This window comes from Colossoma macropomum, unplaced genomic scaffold, assembly GCF_904425465.1.
Source record: "Colossoma macropomum unplaced genomic scaffold, Colossoma_macropomum, whole genome shotgun sequence".
NCBI classification, from domain to species: Eukaryota; Metazoa; Chordata; class Actinopteri; order Characiformes; family Serrasalmidae; genus Colossoma; species Colossoma macropomum.
The window spans coordinates 4,873,429-4,899,724 of NW_023494787.1; the positions used below are offsets into that span (position 1 = coordinate 4,873,429).

General features: G+C 39.3%; 1 protein-coding gene across 2 annotated transcripts in view; it reads right to left on the reverse strand.

Annotated features, from left to right (window-relative positions):
- Window positions 1-196: 196 nt before the first annotated feature.
- The window catches only part of sema4ab (sema domain, immunoglobulin domain (Ig), transmembrane domain (TM) and short cytoplasmic domain, (semaphorin) 4Ab), an 85,744-nt gene continuing 59,644 nt past the window's right edge, over window positions 197-26,296 (reverse strand). Inside the window, exons 3-16 of one of the 2 annotated variants that reach the window (XM_036565927.1) lie at window positions 21,477-21,637; window positions 18,509-18,568; window positions 17,857-17,955; window positions 16,109-16,208; window positions 13,997-14,119; window positions 13,752-13,879; window positions 12,202-12,383; window positions 10,954-11,098; window positions 9,723-9,909; window positions 8,518-8,633; window positions 8,077-8,240; window positions 7,054-7,151; window positions 4,130-4,500; window positions 197-3,141 (exon numbers count right to left, since the gene is read on the reverse strand). In XM_036565927.1, the coding sequence (XP_036421820.1) occupies window positions 2,692-3,141; window positions 4,130-4,500; window positions 7,054-7,151; window positions 8,077-8,240; window positions 8,518-8,633; window positions 9,723-9,909; window positions 10,954-11,098; window positions 12,202-12,383; window positions 13,752-13,879; window positions 13,997-14,119; window positions 16,109-16,208; window positions 17,857-17,955; window positions 18,509-18,568; window positions 21,477-21,637 (2,384 nt within the window). In that variant the 3' untranslated portion in view covers window positions 197-2,691. The remainder of the gene's footprint in view (window positions 3,142-4,129; window positions 4,501-7,053; window positions 7,152-8,076; window positions 8,241-8,517; window positions 8,634-9,722; window positions 9,910-10,953; window positions 11,099-12,201; window positions 12,384-13,751; window positions 13,880-13,996; window positions 14,120-16,108; window positions 16,209-17,856; window positions 17,956-18,508; window positions 18,569-21,476; window positions 21,638-26,296) is intronic. The other variant, XM_036565928.1, reaches the window with a different exon arrangement.

The following is a 26,296-nucleotide window of genomic DNA, read 5'->3' on the forward strand; positions in this document are numbered from 1 at the left end:
TGAAACGCTCCGTTCTAGAGAAACTTATAGTCAGAATTGTTCACAGTGGTGGTGATAGGAACCAGACGTCCTGATGTCTGAGATGTCTCGATAGTTTTGAGAAGATTTGGCGTAAATTAAAATTTAAAATCCATTCATAGACGAGAGATACATAAATATAGATGTGTTAAGGCAAAATATTCCGCAAAGAAAACTTCCAGATGTTCCACTATTTTCCCACCACTAATGTCCCATACAAAGCTCCGAGGACTCGTGTAGGTTCACTGGTTTTGGATAATAAATAAAATGTCTATACTTGTGTTGTAGTCATGGCGACCCCTGGTTCCCATCACCACCACTGTAAAGACACTGAAGTCTGTATGTTTCTCTACAATGACTTTGCTTACATCTTAATTATGCAGAAATTTTGGAAAACAGGCGGCGTTCCCCTTTGATTTCTTACACTAGCTAAACAAAATACTGTCGCAAATGTTAAATTCAATTAAAGTCAATTAAATTATCAACTGCAGAGTTTCAAAAGTTCATAACGAAGCCTTGAAAGTCGATCCTCTACCATTCTACAACATTTCTTACCACTGCAACTTCACGGTAACCACAGCTGTTTTGTGTGAAAGTGGTTTGGCAGTATCGCGCGCGCATCTGTATGATCCTCGGTCACAGTGAAAGAGACATCGGTGTCACTTAAACTACATGTCATATGTACAGACTGGACTAATATTCACATGAAAAAGTGCAAAAAGGAGCACAGCATTGAGTCCACTGACTGAAAGTCCTTGTGTGCTGTGTTACGAGGTGCTGAATTAAAAAAAACACTGGGCTAAAAGTACCACTATGCGATGAGGACCAGCACGGTAGGTCAAGCGAAGACAGTATTAGCCCGAGTACGGCTCAGAAACAGATGACAGCTGATACCTGTGTAGCCAGATTAACACAGAATGACAGTAGGACTGCACAATACACTGTTCACAACGTGTGACCTGTGCAATAATGATAAAGCAATCGGCTGCATTTTGCTGTTGGCGCTGAGCGCTGCTGTGGGCTGCAACATGAAAATGAACTTTAGCCAATCACAGAGGGTCGTCTTTGTGCTGTGAGCATCCTGACAAGACAACAGGTGGTCCATGTGAGTGTCTGTTGGCGTTTTCATGAATCGAGGTATTCACATGTTCTGTTGGTCAAAATAATGGCCAATCCTGAAGGAGAATTCCATGAAAATTTTCAAGAATTCTAGATAATTCAATCATTAAAATGTAAATAAAATCAGGTGAGTGGTTTGGTGTGAAATGGTTCACTGTGGAGACTCAGATTTTTGTCCAAAACCACCAGTGAACCTACTGGTGTCTGGAGTTTTTGTATGTAATGCTGCTGATAAATTAGCTTTTAGAGACGGTTAACTCTTCAGACGTCTGGGGGCAGATTCTCGAAAGTGTTTTAAGAAAGAAAATCTTCTTAAACGTGTTTTTTCTTAACTTCATTCTTAAGAAAAAAGTTAAGAGAAACTGTTATACTACTGTTAACAACTTCTTAAGAATTGTCTAATTTTCTTAACTTGTTTTCCTAAGAATAATTCTAAGAACAAGTGGTTTTCTTGAAAATATTATGTTCTTAAATGTTTTCTTAACCTTACGACAGACTCACACAGTCTCGGGCTGTTAGAGTCGACGAGGTGAGCATCTAAATTGATCACAGATGCTGCCTCTGCTGCTCCTCATCCTCGTCCGTTACCCCACAACTATCATATTTTTCAATGAGGATTTTTTTCGGTTGGCTGTTTGTTCCTCCGTTACCTCCAGATCTTATTTGCTAAAATTTTAAACCCTTGGTTTTGATGTTTTTCCTCCATTTTGCTCGGACTAAATTAATAACAGAAATAACGGTTAATACAAACTCAAAATGTGTCTTGCATTGTTTATTTTACGTGGTAAAATGCAACGTAGCCGACAAAAGAAATCAATGAAGATTCTCTTAAGAAAATAACAGGAGAATAATTAAGATTATCCTAAGAAAATATTTCAGAACTTCAGTTTTTTTGAGGATTGCATTTAAGAACACCGGGCCTCATTCGTCAACTGTTCTCAAGGATAAATGTCTTAAAAGCCACTTTTTTTAGATTTTTTTTAGTTTTTATGAAGATTCTGAGACTCACCAGTGTTTTCTTATGAATTGGGATTTGTTCTTAGGTAAGAACAGAATCTACACACTCAAGAGCACAAAGGTGAGAACAGTTCTGCGCTTTAATTTTTCCTATGACCTTTCTCAAGAACACACTTAAGAACAAACTTAGGAATATACTGGTGAATGAGGCCCAATCTTATGAACTTCCTAGTGTTTGTCCTAAAAACCTTAGCAAGTTTTTTTTCCAAGAAAGCTTTTGTGAATCCGGCCTCTGGTTCCTATCACCCCCACTGTGAACTATTCTGACTATGCACGTTTCTCTGTAACGGAGCGTTTCAGGCCAAACCACTCATAATTACAGAGAAATTTAGTAAAATTGGTGAAATTCTCCTTCAACCATGCAACATCAACCATTCCTCAGTGTGTTATTAATGCATGGAAAAGCATTAATTACAGTACCAGGCAATGTTAAGGTCACAGTATGGTGTCTTGTGTATATTGTGCAGTCCTAGATAACACCAGGCCGAGAGCAACACAGGGAACCGAAAAGGTTTAAAAACGTGCTACAGTCAGTCCTCAGATAGGCGTGTTGGGCAGGTGGCCGTTGGAGCCGTTGCTAAGGGTATTTGGAGATTTTGCAGCGTTGTTGGCGTGTCCGTTGCGTTTTCCCCCGCTTGGCGAATTCCCCCTGAGCGCCTCACTCTCCTGAGGCGAGGCGCCCCCTGCCCTCTGCGAGCCGGGGCTGTGGGGGGCCGTCCTGCTGCGACACCGCTGCCTGACGCTGAACAGTGCAATTGTCAGCAATGCGCTAATGCACAACGCTAGCAGCACAGAGACCACCACCAGCTCCTGCAGGTAGCTGGGCGTCTTAGCCAGCAGCTGATGTTCCCCTCCAGCCACTCCAACCTCCAGCCTGCCCTGCTTATTCTCTGAGAAGTTCGTGCTGCTCTTGCTTGTGGTCACTGCTTGTGTCTCTCTGACAGACACGGTGGGCTGCGGCTCCTTCATGTTGGGATTCGGCTGCATCTGCATTAGAAATGAGAGAGATTAACATTGGAATTATTTTTGAGTTATTAATATGACATGCAAACGTTTGTGCACCCCTGGACAAAATTCCATGATGTGTTAATTTTGTAAGTGAAAATAATTTAAAACATTCTCTACAGAGACACACTTCTGCATAACACAGAAGTCCTGAGCATCTTCACGAGTTTATATAATTACATACAATTATTATAAAACATAAATAAATGAACACATTTTAAATGTGTCCAGAATGATGGAAAGAGCTGTAGAACGCTCTGAAATAAACGCAAGAAGTTATAATAAGGTTAATATCCATCATTTCTTGTATCACAAAAGTGACAATCACATTCAGAGACAGACATGTAAAAAAAGTACATATAAATAACTTAAAAATTAAATAAATTATAACTAATATAATAAAAAACTATATAATAATAATAATAGTAATAATATAATTATATAAGTTATATAAATAATTCTAATTATTAATACTTAAATAATTTTAATTATAATTAGTATAATTATATCTATATTATATATTATTATTGTATTATATAACTGTTATGTTATATAATACTACACGTAATATATATTATAATCTAATTATACCAGTTGTAATTGTAATAATTAACTATACAATTATTCTATAAAATATAACTATAAAATATACGTATATATTTAAACTATAAAATGAAATTAAAAGTATAAGTAAATAATTTAATAGTACATTTTTTAATCACTGAATAACTTAAAAAATAAACTAACTAGAATACTAAAAGTACCTTCGGTTGTCCAGCTTAGAGTATTCAAATCTGCACTGTATAAGTTATTATTGTAAAAAAAATAACAAAAATAATATAAGCAATTAAGTATTAGCATTAATGATAGTATTAATAGTGATAACAATGAAGTATTAATAATAATCTAAAAAGGAATTCCAAACATTTGTTTGCAGTGTATTTTCACTGATATTATGATGTTTTCATACCGTCTCCTCCCTGGCCCGCAGTGTGGTCACCCATTTAGTGGTGAAGGCTTGTCCAGTTTCGGAAGATTGTGTGACCTGTGGTCTGCTGGGTGTTACAGGCTGGAGGGTCGGGCTGCTCTTCTGTCTGACCTGGTATGTGATGAGCGTCTGAGTGAAGCCATTTTCCTCAGCCTTGCACAGGTAAAGGCCCAGAGTGGACGGCGTGGCGAGGAAGCTGAGGCTGCCGTCTTCCTGCTGCATGTAGATTTTCGGGGAGATCTGGCTGTTGGGCCGTTCCCAGTGGAGCTGGGCCAGATGGGAGACCGCTGGGCATTGCAGACGGACCACCTCATTCAGAGACACGGACACCAGCTCACCTGGAGGACATGGGGCTGTCAGGATTAGGGGTCAAGGGTCAGCACACATAGGACACTATGAGACAAGAGCACGAGACACAGACTGAACAGATTACAGTAAAGCTGCTGATTCCAACACACAGACTGTGATCAACAACGTAAACACGAGATAAAATGCAGGGGATACAATTTTTTGTTCTGCATATATATATATATATATATATATATATATATATATATATATATATATATATATATATATATATATATATATATATATATATACACACACTTGTATTTATACTCTGTGGGTACTGTTGTAGTACCCTTAGTTCATTATTAAGTTTTGGTTTGGAAACAAAAGGGTTAAAATATTGAAATGTCAAACAGAAAATCATCCAATCAGGAGTGTTTCCTCCATGGTATCTAGGAACAAACAGCCGAGTGAGCTGGTTGGGACTTCAGGAGCTGGACTACTGACATAATTAGGAGCTGACAGAGGAATCAACCAATCACATTTTGATTTACAAAGGGATCAAATTACTGAGCAAAAATGTCATTCTAGGTCTTCTGCAAGTTCTAGATACAACACTGACTGTGAATATGAGTCGTAGTCTAAGCAGGTTCTTGTTAGTTGTTAGGAATGTAAAACAGTGGTGGCAGCTCTCTGTCAGAACTCTGTACTGAAAGAGTCGCTGTAAACCTGATACATACAGGCTCAGATATATGATAATGTCTGTTACAAGCTTCAAATAAAACACACAGAAGTTTTTACAAGCTTCACATGTCTGTTAATGTAGAATGGTCTAAAAGTTGTTCATGGGCGCCAGTGTTAGCTTAGTGCTAACATGCCTATAGAAATTCCATAGGGGCGCTAGCAAAAACTAGCGTTGTAATGAGGTGTTTAAAGAACCAAAAAAACGTTCATTACAACAAAAAACTTACCATTTATTATTTATGATTATTTAACTGAAATGTTAACAAACGTTAACAGAATCATCTCAATTCACAGTTGACAACTCATAGTAAAATATGGTTTAAATAAAGTTATTAATCTGTTTCATTTTTGGCCATATTAATTTATACTGGCTAGTGTTTATTTGGATTTCTGGATCCTTAAAATCAGTACTGGTAACAATATGTGCATATAAGTTGAGCCCTAAATTACAGAGCCATTTGTGTGAGGAAAAACTGTACGTAAAAGAAATACACACACACACACACACACACACACACACACACACACACACACAGGTTTAGAAATCTCATAAAGCTGTGAGGACCAAACACAGACAGGACACACAACACACTTCTGACTCAACAGCCAACAAAGATTCAAAATAACCAGCACAATAAGAAATGACAAACACTTCATTACACTGTTTATTAGGCCTGGGTGATGGGGTGATGTGATTGGCTAACAGAGATGACTGACAAGTAAGACAATGAAGATGCTTTGAATGTACTAATCGCCGTCTTGGGGAAAAAACTGACTGAGAAATAGAGGGGAATAACTTAATAAAGTAAAACATAGTATAGTTATATAATATAATATAATATATTAGCTATAATTATACTAACTGTAATTATAATAATTAACTATACAATTCTACTATAAAATATAACTAAAACATGTATATATTTAAACTATAAAATAAAAAGTATATGTAATAAAATAAAAAAAATGATATCTATAACAATAGTAGTTGTAATTATATAATACTTATATGAATAATTCTAATTATTAATAGTTAAATAATTATTATAATTATAATTAGTATAATTATAACTATATTATATATTGTATAACATGTTATATAACTCTATACATAATATACTTATATAATATGATATTAGTTATAATTATACTAATTGTAATAATAATTAACTATACAATTATACTATAAAATATAACTAAAACATATGTATATATTTAAACTATAAAATAAAATAAAAATTTAATTTAATAGTAAATTTTTTGTCACTGAATAACTTCTTGTTGCTAAAATAAAAAATAAACGACTGACAAGTAAGACAATGACGATGCTTTGAAGGTACTAATCGCCGTTTTGGGGAAAATTTTCTGTACAGGTTAAGTGCCCTGATGGTTTGGGCAAGTAAAACTACGATAATATAACACTCCATGGTCTCCCACAGGCGTCTATGCCTAATAAGTAAAGCATGTCAGGGCTCTGGAGCTCATTCACTTAGAGCATGTCTAGTTTCAGCAGTCTGAAGTTTTTCCTGCAGGGGGCGCCATTAATACACAGGACGATTTAATGTGCGTCACTGAAAGAGTAGAAACAGCCATGACTGTACATGTTTGAAGCAGCAACAACTTTCTAAACGAGATGTGAAATAGTTTTTGAAAGTGTTCTGATATTCAGTCTTACATTATTTAGTATATGATCTTCAATGTTCAACTAAAGATATTAATGTAATGTATAAAACACAAGCTAAACAGAGCACAGAAAGTAGGTTACTGCGCCAGAGGGTGGGCTAATCGCCCAATTACTTTTAGATATTGCCCAGGCCCACTATTTACAGCTGTTCTGCGCTCATGGCCTGAAGTAAATCACAATCACTCACTTGCAGGAGTTTTGAGAGAGCCGGAGCCGGAGCGTGATCGGGGCGTGATAGGGGCTTCACACGCTTTAGACACATTGCCCTCATCCACATCCTGACGACTGAGAGAGAAAACGAGAAGAGACACTTTATCCCCATTTCAATCACAAAGGAACAGTTCAAATGTGTTATTCTTCACCTTTAGATGCCCCATAGGGCATTTACTATGAAATGCCTCTTCTGACATTCTACTGAAATATTTCTGATTTTTAGCTCATTAAAAAAAGGGGAGAAATTGTGTGAAAAGTGCAGATTCGAAACCTTCGATCCATACCACATTTGTGTCTGTAAGCAGAAGAGGAGGTAATTTATTACGATATAAATTTACTGATGAGGAAAAACATCCTTTAACCACAGTGTAGTTGGAACAATTGACTGAATATATGGTATATGTTATATGGGATATATACACTCATTGGTTGCTCTCACTGGACATCGAAGATGAGAGAGGAAAAATTCACTGAAAATAATGTTATTGAATTACTGAAACTAATAAATAGACGCTGATTAAGATGTATTATGTCCTCTCATATAGCTACAATAAAACACACTGCTTTTAAATGCAAAGAAACTTTTCTTTAGGGTCAAATTTGGGCAAATAAGGCAAATTAATCATGATTCATTATTGTATTTTTTGAATGACTATGCCATATAAAGACTATACTTCTACAGATTAATCGCACTGATCTAACATTATGCATATATATATATATATATATATATATATATATATATATATATATATGTAGATATATATATATATGTATATATATATATATATATATATGTATATATACACACACACACACACACACATACATACATATATATATAAATATATATATATATATATAAAATGTATATATATATTGGCTTCAAAAAAGTTTTGCTCTTAAATGATCAGCTGAAGACATGACTCTGTAAAATCGATTAAGAATCCGAAGCTGAGTGTCCTTATGTGCTGAAATAGTGAATATCTCTACTCACGCATTCCCTTTAATGGAGGAGATATCAGTGCAGGCTTTGTGCGAGGGGTCCCAGCCACAGAAAGGGTCTCTGGCTAACACACACTCAGCACAGCTCGAGTAGTAGGAGCAGTTGGAGACAGGAACAGATACCACTCCCTCAGAGGAGCCCACTAACACCACACCCTGCAGGAGACACCAGAGAGGACACATCAGGCCATCATACGCACAGACAGAGAGGGTAAAGATCAAATGTGGAAAGGGGGGTGGGGGGGGTGGCTGTGGTTTCTCAGTTTTATGTAATTTGATCTATACAAGTAATTTTATCAGCGCTCTCACTCTTTGTGGTATCTGCTACATGACGCTATGCTATGCAGCATCTGGTCTGTGGTCGCATTAAACAATGCTTTCTTTGGCTGTGGTCCCTAAAGCTTCTCATTAAAACTTGAAGGTCCAGTGGTACCTTAGAGGTGGACAGCAGGAGGTTTTTGACCAGCTGAGGCCGTGTTAACACCTGGATCTCCTCGATGATGTGGACGCCTTTCTCCAGAAGCACAGCTTTGTGCAGGAAGCCAGTTTCTGCCCAAGATAGGAAGGCAAGAGGAAAGAAAAAAAGAACACCATCATTTATATAATTATATAAAAATGAATAGGACAGACTTTTGAGCTCAGATCCTTAAATAACTCAACAATCCAACACGCTGGATGGTGGAAGAAACCTAGTCACGCCTTTGTACACTAAACTCCTGGCCACTTTATCAGAAACACCTACCTTGTACTTCCACTAACTGGCCACTTTATCAGAAACACCTACCTTGTACTTCCACTAACTGGCCACTTTATTAGAAACACCCATCTTGTGCTTCCACTCAATGGCCACTTTATTAGAAACACCCATCTTGTGCTTCCTCTCACTGGCCACTTTATCAGAAACACCTACCTTGTACCTCCACTAACTGGCCACTTTATTAGAAACGTTACCGTGACAACGAGCATCATGTGAGTCCAGTCAGAGTGAGATGAGCAGCAGTGAGCAGTGCTTGTGTTTTTAATTGCTTTAAAATGATGTCAGACTCAGGAAAACGTCCTTCACATGTCCTTATTAAAGAAGGCCGAGAGGAAGACGTCGTGTTCTGAGACACATAAGCTGGACGTCCGTCCCACCGCCGTCTTTTAAAGATCAGAGCATAAACTTCATCTCCTCTGCAGACCAGTTTCTGCTCCGCCATGTTGAACGGTATAAACTTTCACTGTGACGCGACGAACATGATCAGAACGTACTTAGACTTTCTGATAGGGAATGTAATCAGATACAGGCGTTTACACGGATATTATTCTTCTATTTAACGGATTATTTACAGGATTACCCACCTCGATCAATCGGATAGAAATTGTATCCGAATGGCCTCAATCGGACTAGACTATTCCGATTAAGGTGTTTACATGGACGTATTCTATTCCGATTGAGCTATTAGTCTGATTATTAATAGATTATCAGGCTGCATGTAAACGTGGCTAATGTAGCTCTCAAAAGTCCTGCATTTAGCCTAACAAGAACAAATCTATCCAAAACCTGCAGTGCAGCTCCAGCAGTGACTATTGACTATAAACGGAAGAACTAAACCTGGGAAAAGCGTGAACTGGTTGTTAGTGTGTGGTCAGTGGTACCTGTGAGCAGGTACAGGACGGTGTACTCTTTTCCCTTGAGCCCCACTCTCTGAGCTGCGATGTTGCTGTAGTGGTGCTCAGGTGACACCATGGCCAGCTCCTGATTGACGGGTAGGACACTTTTATCAGCCAGGAAGTTCTCCTTCACAAAGCGCAGCATGTTATCTGAAGCGTTGTGGAGGCCACACTGCAGAGAGACACAAACACAAGAATGAGCCATGACTTAACACTCACATTTTCTTAGATTTAGATCAAGCTTGAGAATGGCCTGGGTTTGATTCCCGGCCGGGCGACCAGGGTCGTTTCTGTGTGGAGTTTGCCTGTTCTCCCCGTGTCTGTGTGGGTTTCCTCCGGGTACTCCGGTTTCCTCCCACGGTCCAAAAACATGCAGTCAGGCTGACTGGACATGCTGAATTGCCCCTAGGTGTGAATGTGTGTGTGACTGTGTCTGTCTGTCTGTCTGCCCTGCGATGGACTGGCGACCTGTCCAGGGTGTATCCTGCCTTTTGCCCAACGACAGCTGGGATAGGCTCCAGCACCCCACCCAGAAGGATAAGCGGTTTAGATGATGCATGTTGACTTGACTTGACCATCACAACTTCTCTCAACCTGCTCAAACCCACCACACCCACGTCTTCCTTAAAGGGGGATTCTGCCAATTTGTAAATAAATCTTCAATAGTTTCAGCACAATTTAAAAGTTCTAGAGAAACTTAGCGAGTCAGAACTGTTCACAGTGGTGGTGATAGGAACCAGACGTCCACCTCTAACAGCCCCCTCACAGAAAGTTACTACATGAAATGGTGATGAATTCACTGCATGATGCCTGAGACACTGTTTTACACTAGTTTTGAGAAGATTTTGGCCTAAAACACATTTTTGAAAATCCAGACATGGCAGTGAGGCACATGCAGGTTGTTACAGTATCAAAAGAAAACTTTTCTCAGAATCTTTTTCAGATTTTCCACTATTTTTCCATCATCAACATTGTATATAAAGCTCAGAGGACTCGTGTAGGTTCACTGGTGGTTTTGGATAGTAAATAAAATGTCTACATTTGTGTTGTAGTCATGGCGACCCCTGGTTCCTATCACCACCACTGTAAAGACATCTGAACCATTTCATACCAAACCACTCAGAAGAGCTTTATTTACATCTCAACAATTGAATTATGGAGATATTTTGAAAAATTGGTGTAATTGCCCTTTAATTCTGTGAAGTTTAGAACTTGCCTCTCCAGGGTTGGTGATCTTCTCCTGCACTCGTGTGGTCCATTTCAGCGTATCCCTGCTCAGAGATTTGTAGTTTCCAGCAAAAACTTCTTTAATGTCCCTGAGGCTGAACACACACACTGCAGAGCGGCCGGAGTTTACAGACCTGTTTACACACACACACACACACACACACACACACACACACAAACACACAGACAGGACAAACACACATCAGTGAAATATTACAGTTTTGAAGGTGATGAAGGACAGGGATGATGACGTAGGCTTGTCATATTTACTACACAATTGCCTGACTGCTATTCTTTTCCACAGTTATTAGCAATATTATTGTTCATAATAATAAACATATTAAACAATAATAGACAATAGCAAACATTTCGCTGATGTCAGAAGAAAACCTCATATCTCCAAAATGACAACTTGACAGGAGAAGGAAAAAAAAACCTACTTTACCTTTAATGTAAGTCAATGGAACCAGACTTTTTTCAGTCATTCTGGGCCGTTTCTTTTGGTCAGTTCGTCACGAAATTTACACACAATGAAAAGAGCAAGACATTTTCAAAATATGTCAAAAACTTAAAAATGACAAAAATGGAGATACAAGGTTTTCTTCCGACACCAGCGATATTATTGTTCACAGTAAAATGTTTATTTTGTAACAAACAGAATGTGAATTGGGAGCGTTTTCATCTGATGGGCTGAGCCGAATGCATGCAAGCACAAGAAAGGAGAAAACATTTATTCATGAGTCTAAAAAAAAACTAAAATTCTAAGGTTTGTCTGGCGCTATACAACCTTTAGAGGGCAGCGGTGAGTAACGTTTGTTTATTTAAGCTCAAGCTGTTTCTGTTGTCATCTGGGAGCTACTAAGCATGGAGTATCAAGACAGCTAGTCAGCTAATTTAGCTGACTCAGGTTATGACTTTAATAGCTGAAAACAACAAAAATGGCAATCAAACAATTAATATATAAATAGTTTACATGGCAATTAATCATCAGCAAAGATTTCATTACTGTGAAACAGTCTGAGTGATGTTGGTTGTCCTTCCATCTCTATATTTTGTTACAGGAAAGTTTTAAAAATTGCTCAGCTAAATATGCCGACAATGAACTGAAGCTACTAAATACCAAATATCATGATGTACAACATGCAAAAAAGACGAAATATTTGAAGCTGAACTTGAACTGGATGGAAAAACTCTGTCAGACATCTCTGGTTTCATCAGTGTGAGTGCATGTATTCACCACTGAGAGCTGAAGATGCCATAGAACAGCGTGTCGTCCTCAGCGGCTCCCTCTGCTGGCTGGAGGGTGGTCATGTCCTGCAGGACGTTGTAAGGCAGTTCTCCGCTGGCCTGACAGAGGAGCTGAGCTTTGGTGAAGGTAGTCCAGCGCCGCTGCAGAGTCCGCTGACCCCCATTATCACTCTGCATGCAAATACAGAGGCATTTAATTAAGTGACATGGCCGATAAGTAAAATCAATCAGAATCAGAAATCAACTTTATCAATCGGCGATCTTTGCCCTCTAGATTTGATTCTCAGGAGCAATTTCCACTTTTAAAAGGGCAATTTTTTACAACATTAAACTCTGGTCAGTAATATTTCATGTGTTGTCTCTGTACAGATAGATTAAAACTAAATACATAAAAAGTTTAATTAAAGAAAACAAGACTTCAGAGGCATTTTGTAAACTTTTAAACCTTTTGAGAAATAAATATATACACTGATCAGGCATAACTTTCTGACCGCCTCCTTGTTTCTACGCTCATTGTCCATTTTATCAGCTCCACTTACTATATAGGTGCACTTTGTAGTTCTACAGTTACAGACTGTAGTCCATCTGTTTCTCTGATACTTTGTTAGCCCCCTTTTACCCTGAACTTCAGTGGTCAGGACCCCCATGGATCCTCACAGAGCAGCTGTTGGCTGGATATTTTTGGTTGGTGGACTATTCTCAGTCCAGCAGTGACACTGAGGTGTTTAAAAACTCCAGCAGCACTGCTGTGTCTGATCCACTCAGACCAGCACAACACACACTAACACACCACCACCACCTCAGTGTTACTGAGGTGTTACCGCATTTTATAGGGAGGTGAACAGATTTTACAAGTATCTATTTCTCAAAATAAGTAGATATTTTTTGTGATTAACATTGCAGTTTACATTATGTTTTACAACAAGGGCGGGGAGAGGTAAGGGGGAGGGGAAGTCAGGACAGCAACATACATTTTTAGGAATAGACACAAATCAAAAATAAAACAAAGACAATACATAAACAACTACGCAACTGAGCAACATCACATAATTTAACTGGAAACTAAAGTTCTTGATTAGAGTCATATAAATTGTCCAAGTTTCTTATTGTTGACTGTTTTGCCTCGTTAAGCTTTGCTGTAAGATGTTCCATCCGAACTACCTTTTGAAAACTAGAAAAATAAATATATTTTTGATAAATGATTGAAAATGATTTCATCATCCACTTGGCCTCATTATTTCCAACATATGTTCACCATGATATACGGCTAACAGCAACAAAAAATTAAGACATTATTTCATTTATTTTTATGCTCAGATATCTCAAAAACCGCTCTGCGTTACCAAGTTAGCATGGATAGCCGATTAGCTCGCTGAAGCTAACCTAGCCGAGGGTGAACGTGCTCTGTTTGAATATTCCGCTCCTCCACAACTGCGACTGGACACTTGAGTAATGTAGGCGTGATGCACGTTCGAGCGGTGAGTTTGAATTTGGCCAGTGTGCATCAACAGAAGTATTGAGACGGCGCCGCTGACTTACTGTGCAAACCTGGGCGATGCGAGACACGGTGAACTTATCGATGAAGTCGTATTCCCGGCCCATCTCACTAAAGAAGAAATAGACCTTCTCCTCACTGGGAATGGAGGCTGAGCTGATGAAGGTGGGCTCTGCGGGGGGACAAAGAAAAGCAAAAAGGGAAAACAGACAATCAGATTAAAGTTCTTTAGTCATATTGAAGGTCACATGTAATATAAGCCATGTCAGTTTTTATTATTGCTGTTTACCATCTAGCCAGCCCAGCGTATCATCCAGCTTCAGATCAACATGACCTCCATCACTCAGATGACGAGAGATAACAGGCCGGTTCCCCCTGTAATCCGCCACCGTGCCGGTGTACAGCTCTCCACCTACAACACAACACACAGACAAGTCTATATAGCACAGGACTATACCATACATATCTAGCACTCAAAATCGACCCAAAAAGGTACTAAACTGTCACTGGGGCAGGGACCCTCTTGTCACTGGGGTGGGACCCTCAAGGGTCCATCTCAATACCTTTAGTCAGGGAACATAACTGAACCATAATCCACTGAAATGATATGTTCTAAGCTGTATTGACTCCACACACCCCGTCTCGTCTCCAGGCTTTTATTTTACTGTTCTGTTTAAAACATTCGGTTATGAAAAGGTACAAATACGAACTTTTCACCTGGAAAAACTTATTTAAGGTTCACAATCAGACCTTAAAACCACTGTTGTACCTTTGAGGGAACATTTACACTGTTTGTACCTTGATGAACGAAAAATGTACCTGAACAGAACCTCTAACAGTGTGAGTTCAGTCAGTTAGGCTGATTTATTTTAGGTTTTATTTACTATATCAGATTTTCAATGGATCAAAAGCCTACATACTACTTTGATATTTGGTGGTATGGCCTTTTAATTGATGAACTTGAATCAAAGGTTTGGGGTAGCCTTCCACAGGCTTCTCACAGTACTGGATGCTGTAACCCAGTCAGGTTTGTTGGCCTCCTTGCTCACTTTTTTCAGTTCAGTCCACAAATTTTCTATGACTGCGACCAAGTGTTAGCTTTCTGGCTGATGTTTTGAGGTGCTGCTTTAGTATTTCAGATGACTCCCCTTCCTCATGATGCCACCTGTTGCCTGAAGTGCACCAGTCCCTTTTCCAGCAACACACACAACATGCGACCACCACCATGCTTCACAGCTGAGACAGTGTCCTTTGGAGTAAAAGCTTCATCCTTTTCCTTCACATGCAGGCCTGATCATTATGACCACACAGTTTAATTTTTGTTTCATCTGACCAGAGAAATTAGGATTACAGTAAAAATTGGGACTACATCAATTTGGACTAGCATTACAGACAAAATTTGTTTCTGTAAGGATTACACATGTAGTAAAACGCAGATCTTTTAGTAGTGCAGTAGCCCAGCATTACCTAAACATTCTGCTCTTCAGGAGAACAAAAAATACATCAGCAAATATTAGTCTGGAATTGGCCAAATCTAAACATCTGATGCTGATAATCTGCTGACACTGATTTGATTCCAGTATCGTTCTGCATCCCTAACAGATGTATTATTACTGTATTACTGCCTACAATAGCTGAAAACATTGCCTTTGCACTGGAGACAGAGGCAGCAGCAGGTTTTCAGTGTGAACTGAAGTCACACATCACCCACTCGAAGTTAAGTCCATCAGGAGCTTAAGAGCAAGGGGATTACTCCAGAGACTGCCCACGTTTTCTCTTCTCTCTTTCTACTCTACTTACTTACACTCTCTTTTTTCTGCATCCATTGTTTTTTTTTTGTTTTCTGTCATGTAGGAAACCTCTGTCTACATCAGGGTCGTCCATTCAAGACCCACATTCACTCAAACTTTAATTTTAACTAGGGTATTTTTATTTTATTTTTTTTACTTTTAATTTTAATATATTTAATTTAATATATTTAATATAGAATTAAGAATAAAGAATTAAAAAATAAAGAAGAATAAAGTATCCTATAATATAGTATTGTTCTAATACAAAAGAGAGATGCCCAATATTTTACGGGTGTAATTACAAATAATGATTCTGCATTTTACAATTTGGCCACAGGGTGGAGCCGAATAGTTTCCTGAAGCACCTGTTGATGGTTAAAGGGGAATTTCACAGATTTTTTAAAATTTCTGCATAATTCAGTGGTTGAGATGTAAAGAGTGATTCAGAGTGATTTGGTGTGAAATAGTTCAGATCTCTTTCCAGTGGGGGTGATAGGACCTCTTTCATTAGACGGATAGTGGGTGTTAGATCAAGGTTAGACGCAGACTCTGCAGGGAGAGATGAGATGAGGCCTAAGTGACACGGCTCTGATTTAGCGGAGGAGTCTTACCCACAGTGATGGCTGTGTTCTTCTGGTAGGGGTTGTAAGGGCAGCGACCTCTGCCCTCTTCAGGCTTACCGCCAGTCACCAGGGAGAACTGCTGAGAGCTCTAAGAGAGCAAACATACACAGAATGGAAATCTGATAAATTATAAATAAATAAATAGGGGTGTAATGATGCACATGTTCTCAGGTTCAAAACAATCTTGACTTCTAGATTCATGGTCAAGACAAATTAATGCAGTTTTTTTTTTTTGCCACATCACCATTTTAACTCTAACTACATACACAGTTCAACAACAGCATGTCATTTGAACAGGGGTGCACAACATTTTGCCTTACAATGTAATTTTAATTTATAATTACCTAGGTTAATTAATTGCATTTATTACTTATTTGTATTCCAAATTTTACACTGTTAATAAATGTAATATTAATTTTAGGTTAAGATTTGATTCAATTTTTGATGTTGCTGTGTTAAAAATTCACTATGGGACTGAATAAAGTCAGTTGTGTGACATGCTAGGTTGGATGTTGGGTTCTAAAGGGAGACACAGCACCACCAATGTCATCCTCCAGTGACTGAGCAGGAGGAGGATCACGCTAAGGGTACTACTCTCAGACTTCTACACGCAACCTTCCACCCCAACCCCCACCTCCCCTGCACGGCAGCACACGAAACCAGCTGAGGAGAAGCCGTGTTCACATGACAGGATAAAGAATGTGTGCTGATGTGTGAAGAACACACACACACAACTGTGCACACACACACACACACAGTAATGATCAGTGAAGGAAAAAACTGAGCAATGACATAAAATGCAGGTAAAAATGCACAGAGACAAGAAGGTCGAGCAACTCTGTGACAAAGAGTTTGAGCTGTGAATTAATGACTCACTCATACTCGACCTCTGACACTGACATTTCACCAGCATTTAAATTTTAACGTTGGTGAACTTTAACACACAGATTTGCATCGCTGAACAATGGCAAATAGCTACTGCTCACACACACACACAGACACACACACAGACACACACAGACACACACAGACACACAGACACACACACACAGACACACACACACACACACACACATAATATCAAGTTGGTTATTCACACTGCTACCTTCATTCTCTCCACTATACTATGCTATACAGCTACAAAACGACTTCACTGATGGGATGCGTTCCATAGGACAGACTGAGCTAAATAACTCTTAGTAGATACTGAATAATTAATAGTAGATACTGAATAATTCATATTAAATACTGAATAATTTATAGTAGATACTGAATATTTCACAGTAGATACTGAATAATTCATACTAAATACTGAATAATTCACAGTAGATACTCAATAATTCATAGTAGATACTGAAGAATTCATATTAATTACTGAATAATTTATAGTAGATACTGAATAATTCATAGTAGATACTGAATAATTCACAGTAGATACTGAATAATTCATACTAAATACTGAATAATTTATAGTAGATACCGAATAATTTATAGTAGATACTGAGTAATTCACAGTAGATACTGAATAATACATAGTAAATACTTATTGATTTTGATTTATAGTAGATAGTAAATAATTCATAAATCTAGGGTTTGAGTGGCTAATCAACAGTTTCTAACCATGTCATCAAAGGTTTAGTAAAGTGTTTATTATACTGTACGGTGCACTGCGGTCTCAATGTGGTATCTGTTGCAGAACCTAAAGGTGTAGAGGTAAATGCAGCTGTAGGTCTTACGATGTAGGTGCAGCGAGGGCTGAAGGCAAACGTTCCACAGGCGTACATATGGGTGGAGTTCAGCACCTGCAGGACTCGTACAAAGTTCGGACAGTCCGTCTGTGAGAGACAGATAGACAGACACAGGGAAGAGGAGGTATGAAGGTATTTAGGATACAGAGTTAACAATCTTTTAAAAGCAGCAGTTTGGCAAAAAATTAAACACACTCAATCCAGTGTAGTCAGTTAGTTAAGACATGCTTGGTATCTGAAGTTCTTCCATCCTTTAGTCCATGTTAATAGATAACAGTGAGTCATACAGTGTCAGAAACCACACAATCACGTCTTTTTGAGATACTGACCAACTCCACACAGTGTGAGGAGAGCGTGTGATGATTTAATTGGGGGTTATAAGCTTCCATTACTTCTTATCTACATTAGTATCTCAGCTCACGCTAAAACTAAAGAAGCAAACTTGAGACTCCAACCATGTTTTGGCTGATTAACCACATCTGATGGTGTAAATTTCCCCCTTAAACATCATCCGGTATGTTTTGTTTGAAGAGAGGAATTCGTGAATATTACTGTATTGTCTCTGTATAACAGCATCTACACTTTTACTCCAACTGAACCGAGTGTCATCACAGCCACATTACTCCTGTTTATCTCATACCTTCTCCTTGCCTTTCATGGAGCAGTCGTTGAGGTCCTTCACGGTGGGTGACCAGTCGAGCTGAAAGTGGAGAAATGAGACAGAAAGGGTCACTCATGCATCACCACACAGTGAAAATAAATAATATCTCTGTGATAAAAGACCAGAGGCAGGCAGGCTTACTGAGCACATGGAGAACCCAACCCATCTTTCACCCCATTCACACCTGGTCACTCAGACCACCGACTAGTATCTAGATTGTATCCTGATAAGAGTTTAGCCACAAGCATTTACTCTTGGCGGTCAAATGCGTCTTCAGTTAGTCGGACTGAAATCTGATCGCCGTGTGGGACGGAATATGCAAATCTGCTTATTATGCAGCAACCAGCTACCAACTGTTTATCTGTTCAGCCTCTTTGTCTGTAGGTTGTTTTGCACAGTAGTGTCTGTCTATACTGCACAGGGAGGAGTTTCGGTTGTACTGGGAGGGGTTTCGGTTTCACTGGGAGGGGCTTCAGTTGTACTGGGAGGGGGTTCGATTGTGCTGGGAGGAGCTTTGGGTGTACTTGGAGGAGCCTTAGTTGTATTGGGAGGGGTTTCAGTTGTACTGTTAGGGGTTTGGTGGCACTGGGAGGGGGTTCGGTTGTGCTGAGAGGAGTTTCGGTTGAATTGGAAGGAAATTTTGTTAAACTAGGAGGAGTTTTGGTGAAACAGGGACAAGTTTTAGGTGTACTGGGAGGAGCCTTAGTTGTACTGGGAGGGGTTTCGGTTTCACTGGGAGGGGTTTCAGTTGTACTGTTAGGGGTTTGGTGGCACTGGGAGGGGGTTCGGTTGTGCTGAGAGGAGTTTCGGTTGAATTGGAAGGAAATTTTGTTACACTAGGAGGAGTTTTGGTGAAACAGGGACAAGTTTATGTGCACTGGGAGGAGCCTTAGTTGTACTGGGAGGGGTTTCGGTTTCACTGGGAGGGGTTTCAGTTGTACTGTTAGGGGTTTGGTGGCACTGGGAGGGGGTTCAGTTGAATTGGAAGGAAATTTTGTTGAACTGGGAGGAGTTTTGGTGAAACAGGGAGAAGTTTCAGTTGTACTGGGAGGAGCCTTAGTTGTACTGGGAGGGGTTTCAGCTGTATAAGAAGGATTTTGGCTGTACTGGGAGGGGTGTGGTTGTACTGGGAGGAGTTTCCGTTATACTGGGAGGAGTTTTGATTGTAGCAGGAGGTGTTTGGTTGTACTGGGAGGAGTTTGATTGTATTAGGAGGAGTCTTGGTTGTCAAATGTATCTTGGAGAGTCAGGGATGTGTGTTTACGCTGCTATAACGTGGCTGAAATGCGTCTCAGTTCACCTCCTGAAGTGGTTTGAATGATCAGATTCGTATGTTTTAAACGCATTTACACTTGCATTTTTATGTGGTTTGGCCTCATCCAGATATAATCCTGATACTCAAGACGCATGAACTGACCAGGCGTAAATGGGGTCTTAAACAGGTGCTCAAATAAGGCACGTGTAATTTGGAATAATAACCATGAAAAACATTAATCAAAATTAAACAAATGTTGATATTTGAGTATCTGTCATAGTTCATGGATGGATATCCAGTTAAGCCAACACCCTCTCCAAAAAAAGAAAGATAGAGCTGTGGCTTAACCTTTTTCATAACATTGGAGGCAGTGAAGTGCAAAACATGCTTAATTATTCAAATTTAGCCGAGAATTCAGTATTCAAATTCTGGCACCTCTATAATACAGAACATAGAAAAAGGGACTAAATCCACTTGGAGTAGCATCCCAGAGAAATATAGCACTTATAAGCAGGGAACCACAAAGATATCAGATTCATATTGGTATCAGCGAATAATTTCTTTAAAAAAAAATTGCTTAGATTTGACCGATATCAGAATCAGAGTCAGTTTTATTGGCCAAGTGTGCTCCACACACAAGGAGTCTGTCTCTGGGTTACAATGGTTTTTACAGTGCTCATAAACAATGCTATTGCCATGACACAGTGCTTACATATAACAATAAGACAATAGACATGATTCTACAATAACGCCCAAAAATATTGCACAGCTTAAGTATTGCGCCAAGTCCACAAGGGAAATAAAATTGCACAGTTTAAGTATTGCACAAGGACCAAAATATTTCATAACTATGATTGAGTATTGCACAGTTCAAAGCATGTGGTGTTTGGGGTATTTAGGCACATGACTTGTGTGAGTTTTCATTCAACAGCTTAATGGTTAGCGGAAAGGAACTGTTCCTGTTTCTGGATGTTTTGGCGGCAGGTGCTCTATAGCGGATGGGAGTAGTTCAAACAGACTGTGTCCTGGGTGTGAAGGGTCCTCAATAATGTTCCCTGCCCTTTTCCTGACAAGGGAAGAGTACAGGTCCTGGAAGGAGGGCAGACTGTTGCCCATGGTCCATTCTGCAGCTCTGACTATCCTCTGGACTTGTCATGCTGGCTGGCAGAGCCAAACCAGACAGCGAAAGATGAGCAGAGCATGGATTCAGCAGCGGCTCTGTAGAACTGCCCGAATTTGACCGATATTTGGTGAAGTATTTATGCAGAGCGTAATGTTTAGGTGACGCTGGGTTACTACACTAAAACACATGCATTTCACTGCCATCGGAACAAAACCTCGTATCTCCATTTTTGTCGTATTTTCAGTTTTTGACATAAATTGAAAATGCCTGTTGCTCTTTACACTGTGTGTATATTTCATGATGAGTGAACCAGAACAAATGGGCCAAAATGACGCTGGCTCCATTGACTTACATTAAAAGTAAAGTATGTTTTTTCCTTCTCCTGTAAAGTTACCATTTTGGAGATACGAGGTTTGTGATTTACCTCATTTGACTGCACTTCTTACTCTGCAGAAACACCTTATACAAATTTAAAAAGTAAAAAAAAGGTTTAAATGCCCATAAATGAAAATAGACAACAAAGCAGGGGCCAAACCAGCACACCCTGCCAGCAGCTGAGCGCCACCCACCGTCCTGTTGAGGATGAGGCCGCCCCCCTCGTTGACGCTGAGTGAGAGGAGAGCGTTCCTCGCTCCGACAAACAGAGTCTCCTCATCCTTACTCAGCAGCAGTGTGGTGGTGTTATATACGTCAGGAGGATTGAAGATGCTGACTGCTCGGCCTGGACTGTCTGCAACAAGACCAACAAAACAAAAAAAGTTTTCAAATGAAAGCGCTGAAACAGGAAAATGAATGTTGCAACATGCTCAAAACAATAGTTTTCTCTGTTCTCTCTTAACCCAAATGTAGTCAATCAGCCAAGACATGTTTGGTGTCTGAAGCCTGCTTCTTTAGGCCAGTTCCACACAGCACAACTTACATACATCTAGTTGCATGCAACTTAATTCTCATGCAACTTGACAATTACAGGACAAATGAAAACAGTCACCTTTTCAAGCACCCAATAAATAAACTCATATTTTATCTTCTTGAGCATTAATTCGATTAATTTGGATTAATCTGGATCAATTTAACTGACCGTTTCATGAAACTTGCTTCACAAATTGAGACGTTTTAGCGGCTGAGTTTCAAGAGAGTTGCGGTGCGCTTTACATTATGCAACTCCAGTGCAATTTAGTTTCATGTTTCCTTACTGTGTAAGGCCAACCTTAGTTCTGCCTCAGAGCTACAGGGCTAAGTAGCTAAGTAAGGACTCCTGTATCAATAAAGTTGCTGAATGTTGTGCTGATTGTATGAGAAATTATATATTACAATTGAAAAGGTAGACTGGGTGTGCAACAAACACAGATCCTGGCCTGGTAAGATTTCTCCAAGCCTGTTTGTTTACTATGGACAGAGACTGATCTGAATCACTTTGACAGGTGCCACATTTCATTTGCATCAACTCCACTGGCCTTTTTACAGCCATCAGGTAATGCATTATGAATAATCACCTGCTGAAGCGGCTCCGTAAATTGACTAACCCTGACTCTGCTGGGTTAAAAACACATGTGTGAAGGGATATCGACAGAATACAGACAGGAAAATGTGCATAAAATAAAATGCTGTGGCATCTGAAATGCGCCAGGAACGTCTGACCATTATAATCTTTCACAGGGATCAACACTAACAGCGAGCCACAAGACGAGGAAGAAAGATCAGTTTCGCTGATAAGCAGTTTGAGGTCCTTAAACAAATTTAAACCAGCCTTTAAATTCCACTTAACAAAGCCAAACATCGGAACGCGAGGACAGACAGTAAACACATAACCGATCAGAAAAATTAAATATGACTAATTCGCTCCAGCCAACAGCCTGAATCTCATCATGCGCTCAGAGGTGGCGCTGCAGCTCTGACAGGGAGGGCTAACATGGCATTTACACAGACGCTGGAAAGTTTAATGAGGTCTAGCTTCACACATGTTTTTAATACCAAAGATCATCTGTTCTTTGTCAGTTTTCAGTAAGTTTTCAATGAGGAAAACATCACGTGTGTAAATATTAGTAAATACTTAAAACACACACACACACACACACACACACACACACACACACACACATACACACACACACACAGAGACAGTCGCATACAAAAGTTTGGGCGTCCCTGGTCAGTTGACCTCAACGGAAAACACACTTCAATGTTTTTCTGCAAATTTTAATAAACAATTTCTCTAGAACCCATGTGTCCAACACAAGAACCGCGGGCCGTGGCACAATCCAAACCGGCCCTCGAAATTATTTTGATTTTACATTAATATTAGCCCATTTCACAATCAGCAGCACTACAATCCCCAGCATGCACTGCAACATAATTTCTGCTGACATCCCACTCCCAACAACAATCTATGGGACAGCAGTTTTCTACCCAACTGCACACATCATATCACCAAACACAGCAGCTGCGTTTCAACACGTTCAGCTGCAGTTCAACCAACATAAACACTGTAAACACTCAGCAGCTCAGAAACTGATTAAGAATTAATGAACTTGCAGACAGAAAAGATGTCGGGTGTCGAGTTCAAGCACACAGGGAGGTTTAAAACACCTACATCCTGGGGACATTTAAAGAGACTTAACAGTTATCTGTATCTAAAGTAGCCTAAATATATCAAGTATTCACATGTAATATCTGAAGGTTCACTACAAGTGGCCACACTGTGCTGTTGATGTTTTGGCGTATTTAAATATAAACACTCTCTGGCCCTCAGATTTGATGAGATTTTTTAATATGGCCCTTTTAGTGGTTGAGTTTGAAACCCCTGCTCTAGAACATAAAACATAAAATACACAATGTGCCACAACTTTTACACAGACTACATTTTATATTTCATTTCCTTCCCAACATGCTAAATTCTTAAAATCAGTAAATAAACAGTAATTCAAATGTGCAGAAGTCTGTCTCTGTAGAGCAGGGGTGTCAAACTCAACCAGTAAAAGGGCCATATTAAAAAAAAATCTCAAATCTGTGGGACAGAGGAAAAAAAGGTTTTATTTCATTTTTAATTAAACGTTGTGCTGTAACCCGAACTGACCATTGCTTATTCAAAATATGCAAAATCGTCAATAGTTAAACAAAGATGCTTGTAGTAGACCGTGAAATATTGCATGGACACCTGAAATGTTCAAAATTTAAATGTCCCCAGGTTCTCTGTCTTCTAAACCCACCTATCAGCTTGAACTAGTCACCTGGCAGCCTTTCTTTACTGCATGTTTATTGACTTGGGCTCAGTTTCTGAGCTGCTGAGCTGAGATTAAGTGTTTATGTTGGTTGAACTGCAGCTGAAATGCATTTTGGTGAAATGACTGGTGTGGAATTCTGTAGAATTGTGTAGAACTGAGGTGTAACCGCTGTCCCATAGATTGTTGTTGGGCTATGAAGTCAGAGCACATTACGATGCAGTGCATGCTGGGGACTGTAGTGCAGCGCACTGTGAAACTGGCTAATATGAATAGAAAATTAAAATACTTTTGCAGGCTGGGTAGGATTGTGTGGCGGGCCTGATCTGGCCTGCGGGCCTTGGCTGTAGAGGATGTGTTACACTTACATCATCAACAAAAAATGGAATTAATCTGGGATAAAATTTTGCACACAACTGTATATTTGCTGTTGAAACTCACAGCTCTAAAACAAAAACATTTAACTTTTAATGCGTCAATGTAAAGAGATTTTTATATTATTATAATCATGAATTAGTCACACAGAGCAAAGAGCAACTGCTGTATTTAAATTATGTGCTATAATAAAAATTGAAGGAAAAAAAAACAAAAAATTGAGATACATGTTTTTTTTGTTGTACAGTGGCATATATGCATGCGCTCAGAGAGGGAGAGGGAGTGGGAGAGGCAGAGAGAGAGAGAGAGAGAGAGAGAGAGAGAGAGAATGTAATAATGATGTATGACAGGTAGAGAGAAATGCTGGGTGACAGATGTAACCATGCGATGAGGCTCTTTTAACCTCGGTGACTGGTGACTGCTTATTACATAATCATTAATCTTAAGACTATTTATTCAACAACTCAGTAACAACTACAGATTACTGGATTTCTATGTGAAGAATCAGAAAGATCAGGCCTTGTTTTTTAAAATCTCTGCATAATGAAATGATTAAGACACAGAGAAACAGTCATTCAGAGTGGTTTGGAGTGAAACGCTCTGTTCTAGAGAAACTTACAGAGTCCGAACTGTTCACAGTGGTGGTGATAGGAACCAGACGTCCACCTCTAAAAGCTACTAAAAGTTACTAGATGAAATGGTTATGAATTCACTGCCTGATGACTGAGACACTGTTTTATGATAGGTTTAGGAAGATTTTGGCCTAAAATCCATTCATGGTGGAGGGATACATGCAGGGTGCTGTGAGGCAAAATAGTTCCAAAAGAAAACTTATTATTTCAGATTTTCCACTATTTTCCCATCATCATCATTCCATATAGACTCAGAAGACTCATGTGGGTTCACTGGTGGTTTTGGATAGTAAATAAAATGTCTATATTTGTGTTGTAGTCATGGCGACCCCTGGTTCCCATCACCACCACTGTAAAGACATCTGAACCATTTCACACCAAACCACTCTGAATCTCTCTGTTTATATCTTAAGGACTGAATTATGTGAAATTTTTGTAAAAATGGTGGAATTTCCCTTTAATGTTAAAGCTTCTGCTGGTCCAGCAACAGCACAGTTTTTGTTTAAGCAACAAACGTTACAAAAAAAGGGCGCCCAGACTCTCAAGTGCAAGTCTTCAGCAAAACAGAAACCGCACACATTTATTAATACTCATACATCTCAGAGTCGCTGGGGTTTGAGGGTGTTTTTGGTGACAGTTGAGACGCATAGAGCAGAAAGTTGTCCGCTGTGCATCGCTGAGACAGAAATATCATTCAACAGCTTCAACACTATATAGAAATCTGCAGAGCGCCCACAGCTGTACCTCCAAATTTAGCGGCTCAGTCAAGAACTGTCTGGTGTCTGAAGATAAGATAATCCTTTATTAGTCCCCCAAATGGGGAAATTCACAGTGCTACAGTAGCAAAGACAGAGCAAGACACTCAAGAAAAGAGTAACAGGAAGAGAAATAACAAACAATGTATTAATCTTATTAAATACTTAACACAGTTACAGTTTGTTATTAAAGCAATAAGCCACGAGAGGCAGCGGGTTACTGAGATTTTATCACAGCGAAGGGTAAAACTCCCTTTCCCTTATAAAACGGCGTCCAATATGAAATACAATCAAATGCACAATGTTTTAGATAATTATTTAAGTTATTATTAATAATAACAACCGACAAAAACAAGTATAAACACACTATTTAGCTAAGTAGTACAGAGCCATTTGGGATTCAGTCTGG